This window comes from Hypanus sabinus, unplaced genomic scaffold, assembly GCF_030144855.1.
Source record: "Hypanus sabinus isolate sHypSab1 unplaced genomic scaffold, sHypSab1.hap1 scaffold_43, whole genome shotgun sequence".
NCBI lineage: Eukaryota > Metazoa > Chordata > Chondrichthyes > Myliobatiformes > Dasyatidae > Hypanus > Hypanus sabinus.
This window is the reverse complement of record NW_026781307.1, coordinates 1,665,083-1,689,546: the sequence shown is the minus strand read 5'-3', so window position 1 is coordinate 1,689,546 and position 24,464 is coordinate 1,665,083. Positions and strand designations below refer to the sequence as shown.

General features: G+C 51.6%; 1 protein-coding gene and 1 non-coding gene across 5 annotated transcripts in view; one reads left to right on the top strand and one right to left on the bottom strand.

Annotated features, from left to right (window-relative positions):
• LOC132388878 (protein NLRC3-like) overlaps positions 1-13,280 on the bottom strand; it is a 143,827-nt gene extending 130,547 nt beyond the window's left edge. The window contains exons 1-6 of one of the 4 annotated variants that reach the window (XM_059961310.1): positions 12,954-13,280; positions 9,805-9,888; positions 7,135-7,276; positions 3,152-3,318; positions 2,601-2,754; positions 2,437-2,502 (exon numbers count right to left, since the gene is read on the bottom strand). In XM_059961310.1, the coding sequence (XP_059817293.1) occupies positions 2,437-2,502; positions 2,601-2,754; positions 3,152-3,318; positions 7,135-7,186 (439 nt within the window). In that variant the 5' untranslated portion in view covers positions 7,187-7,276; positions 9,805-9,888; positions 12,954-13,280. Of the gene's footprint in view, positions 1-2,436; positions 2,503-2,600; positions 2,755-3,151; positions 3,319-7,134; positions 7,277-9,804; positions 9,892-12,953 lie in introns of those variants that run through there. The other 3 variants (XM_059961309.1, XM_059961308.1, XM_059961312.1) reach the window with 3 other exon arrangements.
• A 2,776-nt stretch (positions 13,281-16,056) lies between these two features.
• On the top strand, positions 16,057-16,129 carry trnak-uuu (transfer RNA lysine (anticodon UUU)). Its single transcript has one exon. It is a non-coding gene; the product is annotated as a tRNA-Lys (tRNA).
• The last annotated feature ends 8,335 nt before the right edge of the window (positions 16,130-24,464 follow it).

The window sequence follows — 24,464 nt, the reverse complement described above, 5'->3', positions numbered from 1 at the left end:
ATCCTGCCAGGGGAGAGTGGGGTCTCGCAGTGTGTCGGGACCCTGCCAGGGGTGTGTGGGGTCTCACGGAGTGTCCGGACCCTGTCAGGGGTGTGTGTGGGGTCTCACAGTGTGTCAGGACCCTGCCAGGGGTGTGTGGGGTCTCACAGTGTGTCAGGACCCTGCCAGCGGTGTGTGGGGTATCACAGTGTGTCAGGACCCTGCCAGGGGTATGTGGGGTCTCACAGTGTGTCGGACCCTGCCAGGGGTGTGTGGGGTCTCACAGTGTGTCAGGACAACGTCAGGGGTGTGTGGGGTCTCACAGTGTGTCAGGACCCTGTGAGGGGTGTGTGGGGGTCTCACAGTGTGTCAGGACCCTGTCAGGGGTGTGTGGGGTCTCACAGTGTGTCAGGACCCTGTCAGGGGTGTGTGGGGTCTCACAGTGTGTCAGGACCCTGTCAGGGGTGTGTGTGGGGTCTCACAGAGTGTCAGGACCCTGCCGGGGTGTGCGTGGGATCTCCTGTATGTCAGGACCCTGCCAGGGGTGTGTGTGGGGTCTCACAGTCTATCAGGACCCTGTCAGGGGTGTGTGGGGTCTCACAGTGTATCAGGACCCTGCCAGGGGTGTGTGGGGTCTCACAGTGTGTCAGGACTCTGCCAGGGGTGTGTGGGGTCTCACGGAGTGTCAGGACCCTGCCAGGGGTGTGTGGGGTCTCACAGTGTGTCAGGACCCTGTCAGGGGTGTGTGGGGTCTCACTGTGTGTCAGGACCCTGCCAGGGGTGTGTGGGGTCTCACAGTGTGTCAGGACCCTGTCAGGGGTGTGTGGGGTCTCACAGTGTGTCAGGACCCTGCCAGGGGTGTGTGGGGTATCACAGAGTGTCAGGACCCTGCCAGGGGTGTGTGGGGTCTCACAGTGTGTCAGGACCCTGCCAGGGGTGTGTGGGGTATCACAGTGTGTCAGGACCCTGCCAGGGGTGTGTGGGGTCTCACAGTGTGTCAGGATCCTGCCAGGGGTGTGTGGGGTCTCACAGTGTGTCAGGACCCTGTCAGGGGTGTGTGGGGTCTCACAGTGTATCAGGACCCTGCCAGGGGTGTGTGGGGTCTCACAGTGTATCAGGACCCTGCCAGGTGTGTGTGGGGTCTCACAGTGTGTCAGGTCCCTGCCAGGGGTGTGTGTGGAGTCTCACAAAGTGTCAGGACCCTGCCAGCGGTGTGTGGGGTCTCACAGTGTGTCGGGTTCCTGCCAGGGGTGTGTGGGGTCTCACAGTGAGTCAGGACCCTGCCAGGGGTGTGTGGGGTCTCACAGTGAGTCAGGACCCTGCCAGGGGTGTGTGAGGTCTGTCAGTGTGTCAGGTCCCTGTCAGGGGTGTGTGGGCTCTCACAGAGTGTCAGGTCCCTGCCAGGGATGTGTGTGGAGTCTAACAAAGTGTCAGGACCCTGCCAGCGGTGTGTGGGGTCTCACAGTGTGTCGGGTTCCTGCCAGGGGTGTGTGGGGTCTCACAGTGTGTCGGGTTCCTGTCAGGGGTGTGTGGGTTCTCACAGTGTGTCGGGACCCTGTCAGGGGTGTGTGGGGTCTCACAGTGTGTCAGGACCCTGTCAGGGGAGTGTGGGGTCTCACAGTGTGTTGGGATCCTGTCAGGGGTGTGTGGAGTCTCACAGTGTGTCGGGACACTGTCAGGGGTGTGTGGGGTCTCACAGTGTGTCAGGACCCTGTAAGGAGTGTGTGGGGTCTCACAGTGTGTCAGGACCCTGTCAGGGGTGTGTGGGGTCTCACAGTGTGTCGGGACCCTGTAAGGAGTGTGTGGGGTCTCACAGTGTGTCAGGACCCTGTAAGGAGTGTGTGGGGTCTCACAGTGTGTCAGGACCCTGTCAGGGGTGTGTGGGGTATCACAGTGTGTCAGGACCCTGCCAGCGGTGCATGGGGGTTCTCAACGTGTGTCGAGACTGTCCCAGCGGTGGCTGGGGTCCAGCAGCGTTTCAGGACCCTGCCGGGAATGTGTGATTCAGGGTTTTACATTGTCCCAGGTGACTGTGAAGTGTAATGGGCTAAATGCAGACATGCCAAAATATTATACCGCATTATTTCACGGTGTGTTCGAAACAGTACGCATCAATTTCACAGATCAGCTGTTCATTCCAAGATGGAACATCCTATTCATTAGCCATAAGGCATTCCTTGTCAATCATTTGGAATGTATTTTATAATTAGCTCACTTTAGTTCCAGTCATCTTACTTTACGTGTTACGTGTGAGTTATGTGCACTGTGTTCTGCAGCATGGTCTGGAGGAACTTTTTAACACTCGACAGTAGATGTCGATACGTTTGAATGAGAATAAATTTGAACTTGCACCCTGAACTTTTCAGTCCCGGATTCTATCAACCTCTGAATAAACGCCTTCTGTCAAACTTCGATTTTAACAAGAAGACGGGCTTGAAATCGCGTCTCAGCTCTCACCTCTCAGTTCAGTGGGCGATTCCGATACACCCCGAGCGATGTTCATATATTCATGCACGCCCAGACCTGTTTAAGAAAGGACAGGTTTTATGAAACCGGACCTGACTGGCGCTGTTAACTCGGGAGAGATGAGATGACTTTGAGTTCAGCGCGCTTTACCGTACCGAACTCCTGGATCTCTTCCAGCATCTTGTCCAACTTCGGCAGTCCATCCCTCACTTTCAGAAATGACTCCCACATCAGCTTCCCCGTCACCAGACCGAGAAAGAGCTTGGAGCTGTCCGTCCGGTGTCCCCTCTCCGCCAGCTGGTAGATTATCTGCGGGAAATGAACGTGCATTTGGTGCCGAGCGGGCTGGCAAAGCGTCAAAGAGCCTGAAGCGGTTTTGAGTCGCGGAGCCGGTTTCGGGGGTGGCGGGGGGGTCACTGTCGTTAGTTTACGGCCCTGGGTTCCATCATGTCTCGGAGGAGTTTGTACGTTCCCCCCGCGACCGAGTCCGTTTCCTCCGGGTGCTCTGGTTTCCTTCTGGTTGGTAGTTTAATCAGTGAACGAGAATTGTCCCGTGATTTGACAAGGATTAAATTGGGGAATCGCTGGGCAGCAGGGCCTGTTCCAAGCTGTCTATATGTCTGTCACCAACTAACTAAATAACCAAAGACATAGATAAGCAAGCGACTGAACCAAGTATAGACAATTACACCTCGGGCAACGGTACCTCATGTTCGTCTGCACTGAGATGTCCCTCCTCTCTCAACATCAGGCTGAGTTTCCCAACCCCTCCTTCGATCGCCTCTGTCAGTCTGCCCCGGTAGAATTTCCCCAGCTGGAACAGTTGGTAATCGTCCCACCGCGACAGGAGCTCGGAGAGTGCCAACTTCGGAGCTGTGGGACAAATGGAGAAATTAGCAGGGAGAAATTATGCGCACCAGTGTGAACGTAACAGTCAATGCTGAGACAGAGAGAGGGAGAAAGTGGGAGAGAGAGGGGGAGACAGAGAGGGAGAGAGACAGAGGGAAAGACAAAGAGAGGGAGATAGATGGAGAATTGGAGAGAGAGAGAGAGAGAGAAAGGGACTGAGAGATGGGGAGAGAGGGAGAGACGAAGAGAGACAGAGAGAGAGAGAGAGAGAGGCAGAGAGAATGAGAGAGATGGAGGGGGGAGAAAGGGGGAGATATGGAGAGAGGGAGAGGCAGAGAGAGAGAGCAGGACAGAGTGAGGGAGACAGAGGGGAGAGACAGACAGCGAGGTGTGAATGAATGCTTGCAGTACTGAGTATGCTTTTTTCTATTGTGTCTGACTGTGAATTCGGATCCATGGAGAAATTATGCATAGCGTAGCAATCATAACTGTATTCACTGAGTGAGTGAGAGATGGAGTGAGAATGAGGGATGGTGACAGAGAGAGATATAGAGTGTCAGAGAGATGGAGAAAGTGAAAGAGTGCCATAGAACACTACAGTACAAAAAAAGGCCCTTCAGCCCATCTAGACCGTGCCAAAGAGGGAGAGTGCGACAGGGGAAGCACGACAGTTAGAGAGCGACAGTGAGAGAGAAAGTGAGTGAGAGTGTGAGAGAGAGAATGAATGAGAGTGAGAGGCCATTAGAGAGAGAAAGTGAGTGAGCGAGGGAGTGTTACAGTGAGAAAGAGAGGGGGCGAGAGTGTGAATGAATGCGTGTATTATCATGTGCTTGCGTGACACTCTGTTTCTCTGCACGCTGTCTGCACTTGAGTGTTAATGTCCACGTCTCTGTGGGGCTGCGCCATTGTGCGTGTGTGTGTGTGGGTGTGTGTGAGTGTGAGTGTGTGTGTGTGTGTGTGTGTGTGTGTGTGTGTGTGTGTGTGTGTGTGTGTGTGTGTGCATGTGTGTGTGTGAGTGTGTGTGTGTGTGTGTGTGAGTGTGTGTGTGTGTGTGTCTTTGTCTGTCTGTGTGTGTGTGTGTGTGTGTGTGTGTGTGTGTGTGTGAGTGTGAGTGTGTGTGTGTGTGTGTGTGTGTGTGTGCATGTGTGTGTGTGAGTGTGTGTGTGTGTGTGTGTGAGTGTGTGTGTGTGTGTGTGTGTGTGTGCATGTGTGTGTGTGTGTGTCTTTGTCTGTCTGTGTGTGTGAGTGTGAGTGTGTGTGTGTGTGTGTCTTTGTCTGTCTGTGTGTGTGAGTGTGAGTGTGTGTGTGTGTGTGTGTGTGTGTGTGAGTGTGTGTGAGTGTGAGTGTGTGTGTGTGTGTGTGTGTGTGTGAGTGTGTGTGTGTGTGTGTGTGCATGTGTGTGTGTGTGAGTGTGAGTGTGTGTGTGTGTGTGTGTGTGCATGTGTGTGTGTGTGAGTGTGAGTGTGTGTGTGTGTGTGTCTGTGTGTGTGTGTGTGTGTGTGTGTTTGAGTGTGTGTGTGTGTGTGTGTGTGTGAGTGTGTGTGTGTTGCCTGTGCATCTTTGCAATTTGTCTCCAAACCCTGAAACTCACGGAGGGAGAGGAGGAGTACAAAAGGGACAGGGGAACAGTGCCGCCCCCCGCAGGTCGTGCCCTGCCCTGAGACAGGTTCCCTCGTCACACAAGGATTTGTGATTCCTTGGATCTCACTGCCAAGAGCTTTTTCAAAGGTCCCGCCTTCGGATATATCTACCCACACAGAGGCATATAAAACCACCTCTGGAGTCATATGTCTTGTCCTCTCTTGGAAAAATTTTGTAAAGATGTTTTTGACATATTCTCTACAATTTTGCACATTTATTTACAACTTCATCCTTTTACTGCAATTTTTGATTTACCAATGATTGATCTGCCCTCTGAAGCTGGGCAGATGATTGCATCTGTTACCTTAATGGCTATTGAACTGGAAAGACATTAATCCTCTAACCACATCTCAATGGTTCTCCCAAACCATATCTTGTTTAAATTTAGAAAAAAATTAGAAGCGGTACATTTGACCCCTTGGTTAAATCTGAAGAAACTTGGAAGCCTTTTAGTCAATACTTTCATAGAATGTAATCTGACCTTCTCTGATCCCTTTATTTTTGTCAGGGTCCGGTCCGGAACCGCATTCCGGGTTTTGATCCGGTCCGGGGGCTCCGGACTCCAGGTCCTGCAGTTGTCCCTCCTGTCACCCGTGATCTAGTTCGGACCCTCCTGGCTCAAGGAGGCACACCTGCGACCCATTGAGCTGCAGGTGTGTATAAGGGGCCTTGGGACCGGGACCAGGCGGGTGCTCGTCACAGATTGGTTTGCCCTCTGCAGCTCAGCGGATGATTGCATTTGTTACTTTAATGGCTGGAAGATCAAGAAAGAGATGAAAAACTGGAAAGAGATGAATCGTCCAACTACATCTCAAACCATCTAGATCTAGATCTAGAAAAAATTAGCAGTGGTACATTTGAGCCCTTGGTTAAATTTGAAGAAACTTGGAGGCCTTTTAGTCAACACTTCCATAAAATGTAATTTCACCTTTTCCGAATCCTTTATATCGTTCATTGATCTGAGTAGAGGAACAGAGTTGACGACATTAATGATTTTATTTGATATAATTGAATTTATTTAGTTTGGTTTCGTTTTTTGTTTGTTTTTCAATTTGTTTTTTTTTCATCTTTTTTTTGTATCTTGGTTATATAAGGGTTTGGGAGGTCAATTATGTTGGTGCTATTTATAGCTTTTTTTCACATGTTAATTGCCAACAATGTAATCCCACTCCCTTTGTACTACTATGAACATATGTACTTGCCTTTGAAAGACTTAATTGAAAAGATTGAAAAAGAAAGAAGACCAGGAGGGGTGTAAACAAGATTAATAGTCACAGTCTTCCCCTACTTTTCCCTCCAAGCTGTGCAGGTGCACTGCCACACAGTGACTGAAATGCTCCCACACTATTACAATAGACAATAGACAATAGATAATAGGTGCAGAAGTAGACCATTCGGCCCTTTGAGCCTGCACCGCCATTCTGAGATCATGGCTGATCATTCACTATCAATACCCAGTTCCTGCCTTGTCCCTATATCCCTTGATTACCCTATCCGTAAGATACCTATCTAGCTCCTTCTTGAAAGCATCCAGAGAATTGGCCTCCACTACCTTCCGAGGCAGTAGATTCCAGACCCCCACAACTCTCTGGGAGAAGAAGTTTTTCCTTAACTCTGTCCTAAATGACCTACCCCTTATTCTCAAACCATGCCCTCTGGTACTGGACTCTCCCAGCATCTGGAACATATTTCCTGCCTCTATCTTGTTCAATCCCTTAATAATCTTATATGTTGCAATCAGATCCCCTCTCAATCTCCTTAATTCCAGTGTTTACAAGCCCAGTCTCTCTAATCTCTCTGCGTCAGACAGTCCGGACATCCCAGGAATTAACCTTGTGAATCTACGCTGCCCTTCCTCTACAGCCAGGATGTCCTTCCTTAACCCTGGAGACCAAAACTGTACACAATATTCCAGGTATGGTCTCACCAGGGCTCTGTACAAATGCAAGAGGATTTCCTTGCTCTTGTACTCAATTCCCTTTGTAATAAAGGCCAACATTCCATTAGCCTTCTTCACTGCCTGCTGCACTTGCTCATTCACCTTCAGTGACTAATGAACAAGGACTCCGAGATCTCTTTCCCCCTTACCCAACTCTATACCGTTCAGATGATAATCTGCCTTCCTGTTCTTACTCCCAAAGTGGATAACCTCACACTTATTCACATTAAACGCCATCTGCCAAGTATCTGCCCACTCACCCAGCCTATCCAAGTCACCCTGAATTCTCCTAACATCCTCATCACATGTCATTTGTTGCCGTGCCGACGCAATAAAGGCAGATGAGGGAAACGTTTACGAAACCTTGAAGATTTTCTTTGCTGGACTGTGGCTCGTTGTACCCTTCAGTGAATAAATAGAAGGAAAAGTTGGTGATTTTTCAGTTTCCATTCTAAATTCTCAAAAGCATAACGTTTAAAGAGCCGTGCAGTTTTCAGGCCATGTGAGAACCTCCTGCTGCGAGCAGCGGGTGATAGGCGCGGCTCTGAAATAAACGAGAGAGAACGCCCAAGGTGGAGGAGTCGTAAACGGATGGCAGAGGCAGAAAGTGAGATGGGAAAGTCCAGAAAAAAAGAGAACAGAGGGGTGACTTCTTCACAGTGGGTGCCGTAGACAAGACGGTGCAAAATACGAGCAGAATCAGGACCTTTGTCCCATCAGATCTGCTCCAACATTCAATCACGGCCGATTTATCATCCCTCTCAACTCCACTCTACCGCTTCACCTCCATGACTCCCCTGCTGATCACGAACCTGTCAAACTCCGCTTTAAACATAAAGCCAAAGGGCTGACTGGGATTGCGGGAGGGACGGAGACAGATGGGATGGGAGTAGTTTCAGGTTGCTTGGTAGGCCCCCCACTGTGCCTACTGTCTTGTTTATCATTTATGTAACGCCCGCACTGTTTTGTGCGCTTTATACAGTCCTGGGTAGGTCTGTAGTCCGGTGTAGTTTTTCTCTGTGTTGTTTTTTACGTAGTTCAGTCTAGTTTTTATACTGTGTCATGTAACACCATGGTCCTTGGGACCGGGACCAGGCGGGTGCTCGTCACAGATTGGTTTGCCCTCTGCAGCTCAGTGGATGATCGCATTTGTTACTTTAATGGCTGGAAGATCTATTTTATTGAACTGGAAAGAGATGAATCGTCCAACTACATCTCAAACCATATCCTGTTCAGATCTAGAAAAAATTAGCAGTGGTACATTTGAGCCCTTGGTTAAATTTGAAGAAACTTGGAGGCCTTTTAGTCAACACTTCCATAAAATGTAATTTCACCTTTTCCGAATCCTTTATATCGTTCATTGATCTGAGTAGAGGAACAGAGTTGACGACATTAATGATTTTATTTGATATAATTGAATTTATTTAGTTTGGTTTCGTTTTTTGTTTGTTTTTCAATTTGTTTTTTTTTCATCTTTTTTTTGTATCTTGGTTATATAAGGGTTTGGGAGGTCAATTATGTTGGTGCTATTTATAGCTTTTCTTGTGCACTTTATGCAGTCCTGGGTAGGTCTGTCTCCTGGTGTAGTTTTAGTTTTAGTTTTCCTGAAAAACGTCTCATTTTTACTATGTACTGTACCGGCAGTTATGGTCGAAATGACAATAAAACTGACTTGACTTGACTTGAAACATCCTCTCCATGTCCACTCTATAGGACTTTCAATGAGATCCACCCCACCACCCCCCCCCATCCTGTTCTTCTGAAATCCAGTGAGTTCAGGCCCAGAGGTATTAACACAGTGTATGGAGAAAGGCCCTTTGACCCAACTCACCCATGCTGACCCAGGTCACTTTCTACTGTCATTTCGACCATAACTGCCGGTACAGTGCACAGTAAAAACGAGACAACGTTTTTCAGGACCATGGTGTTACATGAAACAGCACAAAAACTAGACTGAACTACGTAAAAACAACACAGAAAAAGAACTAGACTAAACTACAGACCTACTCAGGACTGGATAAAGTGCACAAAACAGTGCAGGCATTACAATGAATATTAAACAGGACAATAGGCACAGTAGAGGGCAGTAAGTTGGTGTCAGTCCAGGCTCTGGGGATTGAGGAGTCTGATGGCCTGGGGGAAGAAACTGTTACACAGTCTGGTTGTGAGAGCCCGAATGCGTCGGAGCCTTTTCCCAGACGGCAGGAGGGAGAAGAGTTTGTATGAGGGGTGCGTGGGGTCCTTCATAATGCTGTTTGCTTTGCGGATGCAGCGTGTAGTGTAAATGTCCGTAATGATGTTCTAACCCAGTCCTATTTCACTGAATCTGACCCGTGGCCGTTTGCACTCTGCCCGAGGCCACAGAACAACAGGTGGCCTCACAGTCAAGGTTGTGAGGAGCAGATAAGGGAGACCAGAACTGGGGGGGGGGTGAACAGGTAAAGACGAGGGGCTGCGGGAGGTGATTACGAGGAACGAGCTGCCAGAGGAAGTGGTTGAGGCGGGGACAGTAGCGTCATTGATGAAGCACTTGGAGGGGCAGGACTGGGTGGAAGACGGGACTGGTGGGGTCGGGCTCGCGGATGGCCAAAGGGCCGCTGAATTGCTCCGCGTCTCTGTCGGTGACACAAACACTGCCAATGGACCCACCTCTGCCACTCACACCGTACTCCTGCCACCCTCGGTGTAAAGACAAACCTGTCCCATTAAATTCTTTCCCCTCTCACCCTAAACGTTTGCCCTACCGGTTTGAGACTCCTCAGCCCTGGGGAAAAGACTGCAACCACTCCCCTCACCGTGCCTCTCACCGCCGTCCAGCCCTCCGTGCGGTCACCCCCCCCCCCAACCCCCGAACTCCTCCCTTCCGAAGAACTAGATGTGGGAGCGGAATTCAGCCCATCGGGTCTCTGCTCCACCATTCTGTCACCCACCTGGGTCCTTGTCCGCTGTCGGTGACAGAGCGTCCGCCCTGGAGTTGGCGTCCGTTGCCATGGCGACACCGGGCCTGCTCCGGTCTGCTGGAACAGAGAGTGGATTTGTCAGTAACGATTTGCGGAGCTGTTTCGCGGTCTATGGACAGCTTTTCATAAATTCTGCTATTTCTTTATCTCCCGGTGCAGGGTTAAAGTGAGAGGGGAGGGGCACCGGGGTGGGGTCGGTATACAGAACGAGCTGCCAGACGAAATGGGGCAGAGCATTCCGACTGTTCGCCTCTCTGTCTGGCACAGGGCCGGGAAAAGCAGGGGGTCGTAAACGCAGCCGGCCCACCCCCAGCAAGGACACGCTCTAAAGGCGAAGCCCCAAAAAGGGCCGCATCCGTCACTAAGGACGCCTACCACCCTAGACGTGCTCCCTTCTCATTTGTATTCCTGCCCTCGAGGAGGCGTTACAGATGCCTTAAAACGCACACTCAATGTCCCAGGAAGAGCTTCCTCACCTCCAGCACCAGATCTCTGACTGGACGTTGAGCCCACGCCCACTGCCTCAATTCCCCGCTCTTATTGTAATCGACAACTTATTTTATGCCCTGCTCCAGCCTGCACGACATGTCTGAACGACAGTAAGCCAGGTTCTGATTCTGAAGAGGGCACGAGCTGTGAGCAGAGATCGGACGCACACTCGGATCAGTTTTTTTCCGGAGCATCAGAGACTGGGGAACAACCTGACAGCGAGATGAGACCCTGGTTTAAGGAGAAGACCGCCATATCCAGCGGGCAGCGGGGTGACAGGGCTTTGACTCAGCGGGCTGAGGCAGTAACGGGGTGAGGCGAGGTAGGATGTATGTGTGTGAGGCCAGTTTTCTGTGCTCAGAGTCAGAGGTGGAATTGAATTTCAGAGCCGAGAGGTGATGTTGCAGCTTTATAGGATCCTGGTCAGACCCCACTTGGAGTACTGTGCTCAGTTCTGGTCTCCTCACTATTGGAAGGACGTGGAAACCATAGAAATGGTAGAGAGGAGATTTACAAGGATGTTGCCTGGATTGGGGAGCATGCCTTATGAGAACAGGTTGAGTGAAATCGGCCTTTTCTCCTTGGAGCGACGGAGGATGAGAGGTGACCTGACAGAGGAGTATAAGATGATGAGAGGAATTGACCGTGTGGATAGTCAGAGGCTGAAATGGTTGCCACAGGAGGACACAGGTTTTAGGTGCTGGGCAGTAGGTACAGAGGAGATGTCAGGGGTAAGTTGTTTTACTCAGAGAGTGGTGAGTGTGTGGAATGGGCTGCCGACAACGGTGCTGGAGCCGGATACGATGGGGTCTTTTAAGAGAGTTTTGGATAGGTACATGGAGCTTAGAGAAGTAGAGAGCTACAGGAAAGCCTGGTAATTTCTAAAGTAAGGACATGTTGGGCACAGCTGTTTAGGCTGAAGGGCCTGTATTGTGCTGTAGGTTTTCTATGTTTCTATTATCCGGTAAGGACATCCCCAGGAGCGGGCGAAGTGCATCTCGGGACACTGTGTGGATCAGGACGAAAGTGTCTGACCCCCTGGCTGAGGTGTCCTGTCTGTAATCTCACTGAGTCCCTTGGTAGGTGAAATATGATGGCAGAATATAGCATCAGTGGTACGAAGCTTGTCAGTGTGGAGGATCAGAGGGGTCTTGGGGTCCGAGTCCACAGGACGCTCAAAGCAGCTGCTTAGGTTGACTCTGTGGTTAAGAAGACGTACAGTGTATTGGCCTTCATCAATCGTGGGATTGAGTTTCAGAACCGAGTGGTAATGTTGCAGCTATATAGGACCCTGGTCAGACCCCACTTGGAGTACTGTGCTCAGTTCTGGTCGCCTCACTACAGGAAGGATGTGGAAGCCATAGAAAGGGTGCAGAGGAGATTTACAAGGACGTTGCCTGGATTGGGGAGCGTGCCTTAGGAGAATAGGTTGAGTGAACTCGGCCTTTTCTCCTTGGAGCGACGGAGGATGAGAGGTGACCTGATAGAGGTGTGTAAGGTGATGAGAGGCATTGACCGTGTGGATAGTCAGAGGCTTTTCCCAGGGCTGAAATGACTGACACGAGGGGGCACAGTTTTAAGATGTGGGGTGTAGGTGCAACGGGGGTGTCAGGGGTAACTTTTTCACACAGAGTGTGGAGGGTGCGTGGAATGCACTGCCGGTGACAGTGGTGGAGAGGGATACGATAGGCTGCATGGGGCTTAAAAAAATCGGGGGCCATGCGGGAGGGTAATTCCAGGCAGTTTCTAGAGTAGGTGGGCTGTAATGTGCCGTAACTTCTGATGCTGTAAGTGTTGTCAACAGGGTGGACAGTCTTTCAGTCCAGGAAGAAATGTCAGATATTGGAGGGGGAAAGCAAACACGTACTGTGTGTGCTGGAGGGAAGTTACGATGGATTTCCAGCATCTGCAGAATCTCTTGTCTTTTGCAAGGCATAGGGTTTTTTTTTAAACTACACAGGGAGTGGCTGGAGGGGTGGGGTTGTGCGGAAAGCACAGCCACGGAAGTAGAAACGACAGAGGGTGCTGAGACAGACACCGACCGGGTTCACCCGTCACCTGGACGCTTGTACTCCCCGCCCTCCCCAAATCTTACACTGGCTTCTCCAGCCTTTTACTCCACTGTTTATTCCTCTCCGCAGCCGCTGCCCGACCTACCGGGCTCCTCCAGCATTTTGCCTGTCCTATCCCCGGCAATATTTAATTTCTGCACTTTGTTCATTTACGTGTCATTCATTCCCAGATTTAATTTCCTAAGTTATTGAGTGATATATGTGTGTGTGTGTGTGTGTGTGTGTGTGTGTGTTACGTGGACTCCTGAGAAACGCCAACTCGTTTGACAGCACCCGTGTAAATAGTTAAATGACAATAAAAGCCCCACAGACTGCAGATATTGAAAGACAATATTGTGAATTAAAACGTCGTTCCTTCCATGATGAACCAGTTCTAGGGGCGGGACAGGGTGCTCGTTCCCCAGAGTGATGGGTGCGTTGCCCAATGAGGGGCCTGGACGCGGAGAGCCGGCGGGGGGGGGTCGGGCGCTAGGCCAGAGTGACGGGCGGATTGTCCAATGATGAACGCAAGCGTGAAGGGGCGGGTCCACCGGTTCCCGGCCGCGTCTCCGGACTCACCCGTCCGATCCGAAAGCGCCTGTTTGCGGCCGGATTAAAGCAACACCCGGAGGCCGGTTCTGCTGAACGTCTGGCGATTCCCCTCCGCACCTTAAGGGCCCCGCGGGACTCAGCGAGGGGGAACGCCGCTCAGAAGACCGGGCAACCCCGCAGACGATCACGGAAGTCGAGACGGTTGCCGCCGGACGGTGTGCGCATGCGCAGGAGCTGCGCCCCCGGTCTGGACGCGGAAGTAGGTTCAAGCCGCAAATTCGGGTTCAAATTTCAGGATTTCTTTTGTCATTCCTCGCTGTACAGTCATAAAGGAAACCAAATGATTGATCTAATAAGCATAAAGAATGCAATAAAACCGTGTAAATATTAACTTATATTATTATTATTGTTATTATTATTATTCCTATTGTAATTCCCTGGTTCACATTCTTACTGTTATGCTGCAGCCATTCCATTTAGCAGCTCTGTAACAATGGTCTGTTCGGCTTTCAGCCTGTCGGGATCGTTGTCGAAGGGATGATGTGCAACGGGTGCCATCCAATTAGCGGGAGGTTTACTTGGTGAGGGGTAATATTGTTGGGCTAGGGGGCTTTTGTTCTGGAGGAGATTAAGAGAAAACGCGAAGGACAGGAGGGTCGTTTGTTCGAGATGGATTGCGAGCGAGCGACGTTCGGACGGAGCTGAGCTCCAACTTCTGCGCATTTTTACTGTTTAAGCAGAATGGGTCCTTTCCTTATTGTTATTCTTCACTCACCCTTCAGTTAAAGTTCGTAAGTAAAATTAATTTAATCGTATGCACTGGACTGTCTGTTATTTTGTGACAGGGTAGCGAATGACGCAGCATCCACACCAACCGGGGTTTGGGGTGGGATCAGGCGCGCCGCGGCCTCACAGGTTTGGAGAGCCGAGGACACCGGGGAGATTCACAATCCATCTATCTATCTTATTCCCTTTGGTTCAAGAGCCTGTGGTGGAGGGAGGGGGTGCAAAGTGTTCCTGAACCTGCTGGGCTGAGTTATTCGAAACATGGAAAACCTGCAGCACAATACAGGCCCTTCGGCCCACAAAGCTGTGCCGAACATGTCCTTAAAATTAGAAATTACTAGGCTTACCTATAGCCCTCTATTTTACTAAGCTCCATGTACCTATCCAAAAGCCTCTTAAAAGACCCCATTGTATCCACCTCCACCATCGTCGCCGACAGCCCATTCCACACACTCACCACTCTCTGTGTGAAAAACTTACCCCTGACATCTCATCTGTACCTACTCCCCAGCACCTTAAACCTCTGTCCTCTTGTGGCAACCATTCCAGCCCTGGGAAAATGCCTCCTACTATCCACACAATCAATGCCTCTCATCATCTTGTACACCTCTATCAGGTCACCTCTCATCCTCCGTTGCTCCAAGGAGAAAAGGCCGAGTTCACTCAACCTATTCTCATAAGGCATGTTCCCCAATCCAGGCAACATCCTTGTAAATCTCCTCTGCACCCTTCCTATGGCTTCCACATCCTTCCTGTAGTGAGGCGACCAGAACTGAGCACAGTACCCCAAGCGGGGTCTGACCAGGGTCCTATAAAGCTGTAACATTACCTCTCGGCTTCTAAAGTCAATCCCACTATTGATGAAGGCCAGTGCACCGTACGCCTTCTCAACCACAGAGTCAACCTGCGCAGCTGCTTTGAGTGTCCAATGGACTCGGACCCCAAGAACCCTCTGATCCTCCACACTGCCAAGAGTCTTACCATTAATACTTTATTCCGCCATCACATTTGACCTACTGAAATGAACCACCTCACTCTTATCTGGGTTGAACTCCATCTGCCACTTCTCAGCCCAGTTTTGCATCCTATCAACGTCCCGCTGTAACCTCTGACAGCCCTCCTCACTATACACAACAACCTCTACCTTTGTGTCATCAGCAAACTTACTCACCCATCCCTCTACTTCCTCATCCAGGTCATTTATAAAAGTCACGAAGAGTAAGGGTCCCAGGACAGATCCCCCGAGGCACACCACTGGTCACCGAACTCAATGCAGAATATGACCCGTCTACAACTACTCTTTGTCTTCTGTGGGCAAGCCAGTTCTGGATCCACAAAGCAATGTCCACTTGGATCCCATGCCTCCATACTTTCTCAATATGCCTTGCATGGGGTACCTTACCAAATGCCTTGCTGACATCCATGTACACTACATCTACCATCAATGTGTTTAGTCACATCTTCAAAAAATTCAACCAGGCTCGTAAGTCACGACCCGCCTTTGACAAAGCCATGCTGACTATTCCTAATCATATTGTGACTCTCCAAATGTTCATCAATCCTGCCTCTTGGGATCTTCTCCATCTACTTACCAACCAATGAGGTAAGACTCACTGGTCTATAATTTCCTTGTCTATCCCTACTTCCTTTCTTGAATAAAGGAACAACACCCATAACCTTCCAATCCTCCAACGTGGCGTTTTACGCGGAGGGCGGACAGTCGCACGGGCTCCGCACGCACCGAGGGGCGGCTATGAAATAGGCCTGCCCCCGGACTCCATATAACAGCATCCACGGGCGTTGGACCAGCGTGCAAAACTCGTCTTTCCTTCGCCTGTGGGGAAAACGAATCCCAACGTGGCAGGAGAGGGTGCCTGCGGAGGAGGTCGACCAGGCCGCTGCCTGGACTGGGGAGCCGCTCTCGGGCTGGGCGAGCTCGATCACTTCTCTTCGGAGCGAAGGAGGACGGGCGCTGACTCGGTAGGGGTGTCCAAGATGATCTGAGGCTGCTATGTTCCACGTTCCGGGACATGTGCATAATAATCGATAATTATGTAATAAATGTACTCTGGCTCCTGAGAGAGAGAGAGAGAGAGATAATCCCGCACTTCTCCTTTGAAATTGCACCCTCTCACTTTAAATGTAAACCCCTCACGTGTGTTTTCTGCTGGGAAGGCGGCGGCGCCTGGACCGGGACTTGAACCCGGGACTCCGCGTCGGAGGCGCGACTGATCATGGATCGGGGAAGACCGCGAGGCGGGAGGAATCACCGCGGAGGAAGCAGGTCAAAGCCGGAGTCGGCTTTCAACCTCCGGTGGGCGCTCTGGAGCCGCGTTTCCCCGGGGCCCGGGTAGCTCAGTCGGTAGAGCATCAGACTTTTAATCTGAGGGTCCAGGGTTCAAGTCCCTGTTCGGGCGCTGACTTTTACATCGGGAGTTTGACCCGTTGCTGTCCGCCTCACGCTTCGGAAACTTCTGCCTGTTTTAGTCCTTTTGATATCGTTGGTCAGCGCCGGGATTTCTCGGCATTTTACAGGAGTCCCGGAGTCAGAGAGTCGGAGTCATCAGCAGCTACAGACACAAGCGGGATGAGCCATCGTTACGTATTCAGGCCCATCGGCTCTACGGTTCATCGTCATACACAGGTTCACATGACGTAGTCAGGCCCATCGGCTCTACGGGTCATCGTCATACACAGGTTCACATGACGTAACAGACCCATCGGCTCTACGGTTCATCGTCATACACAGGTTCACATGACGTAGTCAGGCCCATCGGCTCTACGGGTCATCGTCATACACAGGTTCACATGACGTAGACAGGCTCATCGGCTCTACGGGTCATCGTCATACGCAGGTGTACATGACGTAGACAGGGCCATCGGCTCTACGGGTCATCGTCATACGCAGGTGTACATGACGTAGACAGGGCCATCGGCTCTACGGGTCATCGTCATACGCAGGTGTACATGACGTAGACAGGGCCATCGGCTCATAAATACAACATACTCTGCAGACGCTGGGGTCAAAGCAACACATACAACACACACGGAGGAACTCAGCAGGTCGGGCAGCGTCCGTGGAAACGGGCAGTCAACGTTTCGGGCCGAGACCCTTCGTCAGGACTGAAGAAGGAGGGGTCGGGGGCCCTATAAAGAAGCTGGGGGGAGGGTGGAAGGTGCCAAGTGAAAAACCAATCAGAGGAAAGATCAAGGGGTGGGGGAAGGGAAGCAGGGAGGGGACAGGCAGGAGAGGTGAAGAAGGAATGAGAGGGGAAAGCACTTTCGGTAGGAGAAGAAGGTAGAATCATGATAGGCAGCTGGAAGAGGAGGCAGAGTGAAGCTGGGATGGGAGAAGGGAGGGGGAGGGAATTACCGGAATTTGGAGAATTCGATGTTCATACCAAGTGGCTGGAGACTACCCAAACGGTAGATGAGGTGTTGCTCCTCCAACCTGAGTTTGGCCTCATCATGGCAGTAGAGGAGGCCATGTATGGACATATCCCAATGGGAATGTGAAGCAGAGTTGAAGTGGGCGGCAACCGGGAGATCCGGTCTGTTGTGACGGACGGAGCGGAGGTGCTCGACGAAGCGGTCCCCCAATCTGCGTCGGGTCTCGCCGACGAAGAGGGGTCCGCACTGGGAGCACCGGATGCAATAGATTACCCTAACAGACTCACAAGTGAAGTGCTGTCTCACCTGGAAGGGCTGTTCGGGGCCCTGAATGGTGGTAAGAGAGGAGGTGTAAGAACAGGTGTAGCACTTACGCTTGCAGGGATAAGTGCCAGGTGGGAGATCTGTGGGGTGGGACGTGTGGACCAGGGAGGCGTAGAGGGAACGATCAACTGCGTAAAGCAGAGAGGGTTAGAGAGAGAAAGATGTGCTTAGTGGTGGGGTCCTGTTGAAGGTGGCGGTTTCGGCTCAACAGGTCATCGTCCCACACAGGTTTACATGACGTATTCAGGCCCATCGGCTCTACGGGTCATCGTCATACACAGGTTTACATGACGTAGACAGGTCCATCGGCTCAACGGGTCATCGTCATACACAGGTTCACATGACGTAGACAGGCCCATCGGCTCTACGGGTCATCGTCATACACAGGTTCACATGACGTAGACAGGCCCATCGGCTCTACGGGTCATCGTCATACACAGGTTTACATGACGTAGACAGGCCCATCGGCTCTACGGGTCATCGTCATACACAGGTTCACATGACGTAGACAGGCCCATCGGCTCAACGGGTCATCGTCATACACAGGTTTACATGACGTATTCAGGCCCATCGGCTCTACGGGTCATCGTCATACACAGGTTTACATGACGTAGACAGGTCCATCGGCTCAACGGGTCATCGTCATACACAGGTTCACATGACGTAGACAGGCCCATCGGCTCTACGGGTCATCGTCCCACACAGGTTCACATGACGTAGACAGGCCCATCGGCTCTACGGGTCATCGTCATACACAGGTTTACATGACGTAGACAGGCCCATCGGCTCTACGGGTCATCGTCATACACAGGTTCACATGACGTAGACAGGTCCATCGGCTCAACGGGTCATCGTCATACACAGGTTCACATGACGTAGACAGGCCCATCGGCTCTACGGGTCATCGTCATACACAGGTTCACATGACGTAGACAGGTCCATCGGCTCTAACCGATGATAAACTGGTGGCGGTGGAGGTGCTGATCAGTTGGGGAAGTAACTGCTTCTGCGTCTGGTGGCCCTGGCGTGGGCGTGGATGCGACGTGGCCACTTCCCTGACCGAAGCGGGAAGAACCGTTCTGGTCGCCTCGCTACAGGAAGGATGTGGAAACCATAGAAAGGGTGCAGAGGAGATTTACAAGGACGTTGCCTGGATTGGGGAGCGTGACTTATGAGAATAGGTTGAGTGAACTCGGCCTTTTCGCCTTGCACCGACGGAGGATGAGAGGTGACCTGATAGAGGTGTACAAGATGATGAGAGGCATTGATCGTGTAGACAGTCAGAAGCATTTTCCCAGGGCTGAAATGGCTAACAGGAGAGGACACAGTTTTAAGGTGCTTGGATGCAGCTGCAGAGGAGATGTCAGGGGTAAGTTTTTTACTCAGAGAATGGTGAGTGCGTGGAATGGGCTACCGGTGACGGTGGTGGAGGAGGATACAATAAGGTCTTTTAAGAGCCTCTAAGGTAGAGCTTAGAAAAGTAGAGGGCGATGTGGTAGGGAAATTCTGGGCAGTTCCCGGAGTAGTTTATGTGGGCGGCACAGTATTCAGGGCTGAAAGGCCTGCAATGTGATGTAAATTTCTATGTTCCATGTAGCAGTCTATGAACAAGGTGGGTGGGATCCTTTGTGATATGGCTAGTATTTACCCGGCACCTCTGTGTGTGTGTGCCCTTGGCGGTGGGTGTGCTGGTGCCGATGACGCATTGGGCAGTTTGACCTGCCGCAGCGCCGTTCCCCGAACACGCAGTGACGCGGCACGTCACGGAGGCTCTCAAACGCGCAGCCGCAGGAGGTCATCAGCGTCGACGTGCACAGCCCGGCTCCTCGGAAAGCGGAGGGGTGGGTGAACTCCCTCAACTGTGATGTGCTCTGGGGGGCCACGGAGCGAGATGTGCTCTCCCGGGGGTTCACATTCCCCGGCAGCTCTCCCCTTCCTTTCTTCCCACGGTCCACTCTCCTCTCCTATCAGATTCCTTTTTCTCCAGCCCTTGACCTTCTTCACCTCTCACCTCCCAGATTCTCACTTCGTCCTTCCTTCCCATCACCTATCCTCTTCCAGCTTGTGCTTCCTCCCCTCCCCACCCCGCCCACCAACTTCTCGTTCCGGCTTCCTCCACCTTCCTTCCGAGTCCTTATGAGGGGTGTCGGCCCGAAATCTCTGTTTCTTCATTTATTCATTTGGAGATCTTATAGGAACATATCAAATTATGAAAGGGATGGGTAAGATAGAGCCAGGAAAGTCGTTTGCACTGGTAAGTGAGACTAGAACTATGGGACATAGTCTTAAGATTCGGGGGAGCAGATTACGGACGGAGATGAGGAGGAACTGCTTCTCCCAGAGAGTGGAGAGTCTGTGGAATTCTCTGCCCGATGAAGCAGTGGAGGCTGCCTCAGTAAATATATTTAAGACAAGGTTGGATAGATTTTTGCATCGTCGGGGAGAAGGCAGGTAGCTGGAGATGAGTCCGTGGCCAGATCAGCCGTGACCTTATTGAATGGCGGGGCAGGCTCGACGGGCCGGATGGCCGACTCCCGCTCCTATTTCTTAATGTTCTGCAGACGCTGCCGGGCCTGCGGAGTTCCTCTTGCATCTTGTGTGCGTTGTCAGAACTGTGATGCTCCGCTGACCGAGCTACCCATGCTTCAGGTCGGGAGTATCCAACCCGGGACCCACGGACCGTCCGCTGAACGCTCTTGGCCCATCGCCTCAAAGAGGGTTGGAATTCCCTGCTCAGCGCGCCCTCTGCTGTCCGACTAGCTCCACTACGCCGCGTGTGCTCTCCGTGGCGAATCGGGAAACTGCTTTGGAATTGGCGAGGTGCAGTGAAGAATATATTTGGCATAGCGTGCGTACAGATCTATTCATTGCAATGGAGTTTGTTAACGGTGTGGAATATATTTATTGTGTTTTCATTGTTACTGAGTTCCTGCAGCATTTTGTGCGCGTTTGCCGCCTGTTTATTCCCGATGCTGCCTGACTTGCAGAGTACTTCCACGGTGCCGGCATCTGCACAGTCTCTCCAGCCCTCTCCACGTCTTTTGTTTCGGATTTCCATCACCTGCAGTTCGTTTTGTGATTGACTCCGTCCCTATCCAGCCCCTTCCCCTGCTTCCGTAGGGATCAGCTCTCACCCGCAGCCTCGAGCACAGCGCACGCAGCCAACTTGCGAATCACCAACGCGACGGAGCCCGCAGACGCTGGAAACCAAGAGCGGGACGCACAGAACCCACCACAGATCGATATCCATGCCGTCAGCACGGAGGCCACCCAGACAGACCGGGAAGTGTCTCCCCCACCCCCCCCCCCCACCTCCCACCGCCTATCACGTGTCCGTACAGGCTGCTCAACCTGCTGAGTTCCTCCAGGTCTCTGTGTGTGCTGCCGACGCGGATGTCCATTGATTGCATTCAGATCGCGTTTTCGAGTTGGGAGGCCTCTTTCCGGCCACCGGATGCTACTGCCGTGAAGCCCAGCCCGACTTTGCCGACCGCAGTCGCAAGCTGTCTGCTTCCTTCTGCCATGAGGCGACGGGCCAATCCGTTTCAACGCTTCTTCAACGTCACCTGCCCTGCCCTCTTGTTACCTCACCTGGCAACGTGTGCGAGGAGCGCACCAAAATAAAGGGCCGCTCAAATAGTAAAACTAATCTAATAAGACAGCGCGGAAACAGGCCCTTCGGCCCGTCTAGTCCATTCTGGGCTATTATTCTGCCCAGTCTCATCAACTGCAGCAGGACCGTCGCTCTTCATACCCCTGCCATCCACGTAAAATCATAGAACGCAGCAGAGGCGAAACAGTCCCCTCGGCCCATCTAGTCCCTGCCAAACCATTATTCTACCCGGTTCCGTTGATCTGTACCTGGGCCGTAGACACCCCCCCCCATGCCCCTCCCGCTCGCCTACCTGTTCCAAATTTCTCCCTACAGTATTGAAATCGAACCCGCACCCACCGCTTCGGTTGGCGGCTCCCAACACCCTGACGGTACAAGCCGCCCTTCAGGGCTCACCCCCACCCCACCCCGGAAACATTGTCTCACCTTTCACCCTTAACCCATGGTCCCCGTCTGGGAAAAGCCTGCTTCCTGTGACTCTATCGGCGCCCCCCCCCCAATAATTTTTGCATACCTCCATTCTCCTGCGCCCCAGGGAATAACGTCATAACCGATTTAACCATTCCCAGTAACTCAGGTCCTCAAGTTCCGGCAACGTCCCTATTCTCTGTCACCTTCTCTTCACACCCCTCCCCCCTGGAATCATGGATCCTCCTGTGGAGGGAAAACGATCCAACCCTGTATTCCTATCTCTGGCGCCCCTCATTTGAACATCATGTTATAGCTGCACGTCAAAAGCACATTTATTATCACCTACGTCACCATCCGCACACCTGCGATTCATCTTCTCGCGGGCATGCTCAGTAAGCCTGACAAACCCAAAATAAGGCGGGGTAATATTTCAACTCGTCTGTGTTGAGGCCCTTACACCCGGCAGTGACGGCGGCACTGTGGTCGTTCGTTTACGCCCGAGTCAGGTCAATGGACAACAATAGACAACAGACAGTAGGTACAGGAGTAGGCCATTCGGCCCGTCGAGCCTGCACCGCCATTCAATGTGATCATGGCTGATCATACGCAATCAGTACCCCGTTCCTGCCCTCTCCCCATAGCCCTTGACCCCGCTATCTTTAAGAGTTCTATCTAACTCTCTCTTGAAAGCATCCAGAGAATTGGCCTCCACTGCCTTCTGGGGCAGAGCATTCCACACCTCCACAACTCTCTGGGTGAAAAAGTTTTTCCTGAACTCCGTTCTAAATGGCCTACCCCTTATTCTTAAACTGTGGCCTCTGGTTCTGGACTCCCCCAACATCGGGAACATGTTTCCTGCCTCCAGCGTGTCCAAACCCTTAATAATCTCATATGTCTCAATCAGATCCCCTCTCATCCTTCTAAATTCCAGTGTATACAAGCCCAGTCGCTCCATCTTTCAACGTATGGCAGTCCCGCTATCCCGGGAATTAACCTCGTGAACCTACACTGCACTCCCTCAATAGCAAGAATGTCATTTCTCAAATTTGGAGACCAAAACTGCACACAGTACTCCAGGTGGGGTCTGACCAGGGCCCAGTACGACTGCAGAAGGACCTCTTTGCTCCTGTACTCAACTTCCCTTGTTACGAAGGCCAACACGCCATTAGCTTTCTTCACTGCCTGCTGTACCTGCATGCTTGCTTTCAGTGACTGATGAACAAGGACACTTAGCTCTCGTTGTACTTCCCCTTTTCCTAACTGGACACTATTCAGATCGTAATCTGCCTCCCTGTTCTTGCCACCAAAGTGGATAACCTCACATTTACCCACACTAAACTGCATCTGCCAAGCATCTGCCCACTCAACCAACCTGTCCAAGTCACCCTCTGTGATACCATGCAGGCGCGCTCGTGCCGGGGCGCCGACGCACCGTGGGGAAAGAACGGAGGGTAACGCGGCAAGGATAGGCTAGTTTGATCTTAACCTTAAAATATAAAACGGTCGGCCTGACATGGGGCCTGCACCGTGCAGCAATGTCCTGTGGTCTCCTCTCTGTTCTGAAGGCTGCGCATTCTTGAGGCTGTGCCCTCTGACGAGGTGCCTCAGGGGTATAGGAAATGCAAAAGGACATTTAGAAATGAAATCAAGACTGCTAAAAGAAGGCACGAGGTCGCTGTAGCAGACAAGAAGGAGAATCCCAAGGGCTTCTACAGAGATATTGAGGTTAAAAGGACTGTTGCTGTTCAGTCGTTAAGAAGAGTCGGCCTCTTCGTGACTCCGGCACACCAAGCCGTCTTGTTGGAAACAGCCTGTCCCAGATCCCTCAAGGGCCGTCTGAGTGATATGATCTGTCCATTGCAGCCTCTGCCGTCCTCTCCTTCTGCTTTGCCTAACATGAGTCCTGTCTTCTCGTGATGCGGCCAGAATATTTGAGCTTTAGTCTCATAACCAAGCCTCCTAGTGAGCTGTGCTCCTTCAAGTATGGGCTCGTTGGAACTTCTTGCTGTCCAACGAACTCTTAACACGTCCCTCCAGCATCCAAGTTCAAAGGCGCCCATTCAGCCTCGCTGCTTAGCCCAGCGCTCTAAGCCATACATCCCGACTGGAAACACCGTAGACTTGACCCCAAGGATCGCCGTAGACAGCTTCATGTCTCCGCTCTTCAGTATTTCATCCAAATTTGCCGTTGCCGCCCTCCCCATCAGTAAGAGCCGTTTGTCAACGATTTAGATGAGGGCATTGAAAACTATATCAGCAAGCTTGCTGACGATACTAAACTGGGTGGCAGTGTGACATGCGAAGAGGACGTTAGGAGAATACAGGGAGACTTGGATAGGCTGGGTGAGTGGGCAGATACTTGGCAGATGTCATTCAATGTGAATAAATGTGAAGTTATCCACTTTGGAAGCTGGAACAAGAGGGCAGAGTATTGTCTGAACGGTGTCGAGTTAGGTAAGGGAGAAATGCAAAGAGACCTAGGAGTCCTAGTTCATCAGTCAAAACAGAGTTGAGGAAGAGCTTCTTCTCCCAGAGAGTTGTGGAGGTGTGGAATGCACTGCCTCGGAAGACGGTGGAGGCCAATTCTCTGGATGCTTTCAAGAAGGAGCTGGATAGATATCTGATGGATAGGGGAATCAAAGGATATGGGGATAAGGCAGGGACTGGGAATTGATAGTGAATGATCAGCCATGATCTCAGAATGGCGGTGCAGACTCGAGGGGCCGAATGGTCTACTTCTGCACCTATTGTCTATTGTCTATTGTCTATTTCGTGGCTGCAGCTGCCACCTGTAGAAAGCTTTGAACCGAGGAAGATAGGGATTGCTAGGGGCTAATCTTGAAGATCAGAGGGGTCACCTATGCGAAGGTTGGAGGGGGGGGGGCGGTGTTGTTCTTAAACCGACTGTTTGTATCTGTGTTTATCCGGGAGGCGGACACAGAGTCTATAGGTCATCTGAAACAAGTCTTCGCTCTGACGGACTCAAGAAGAAGCGAGTCCCCGATGATTCCGCG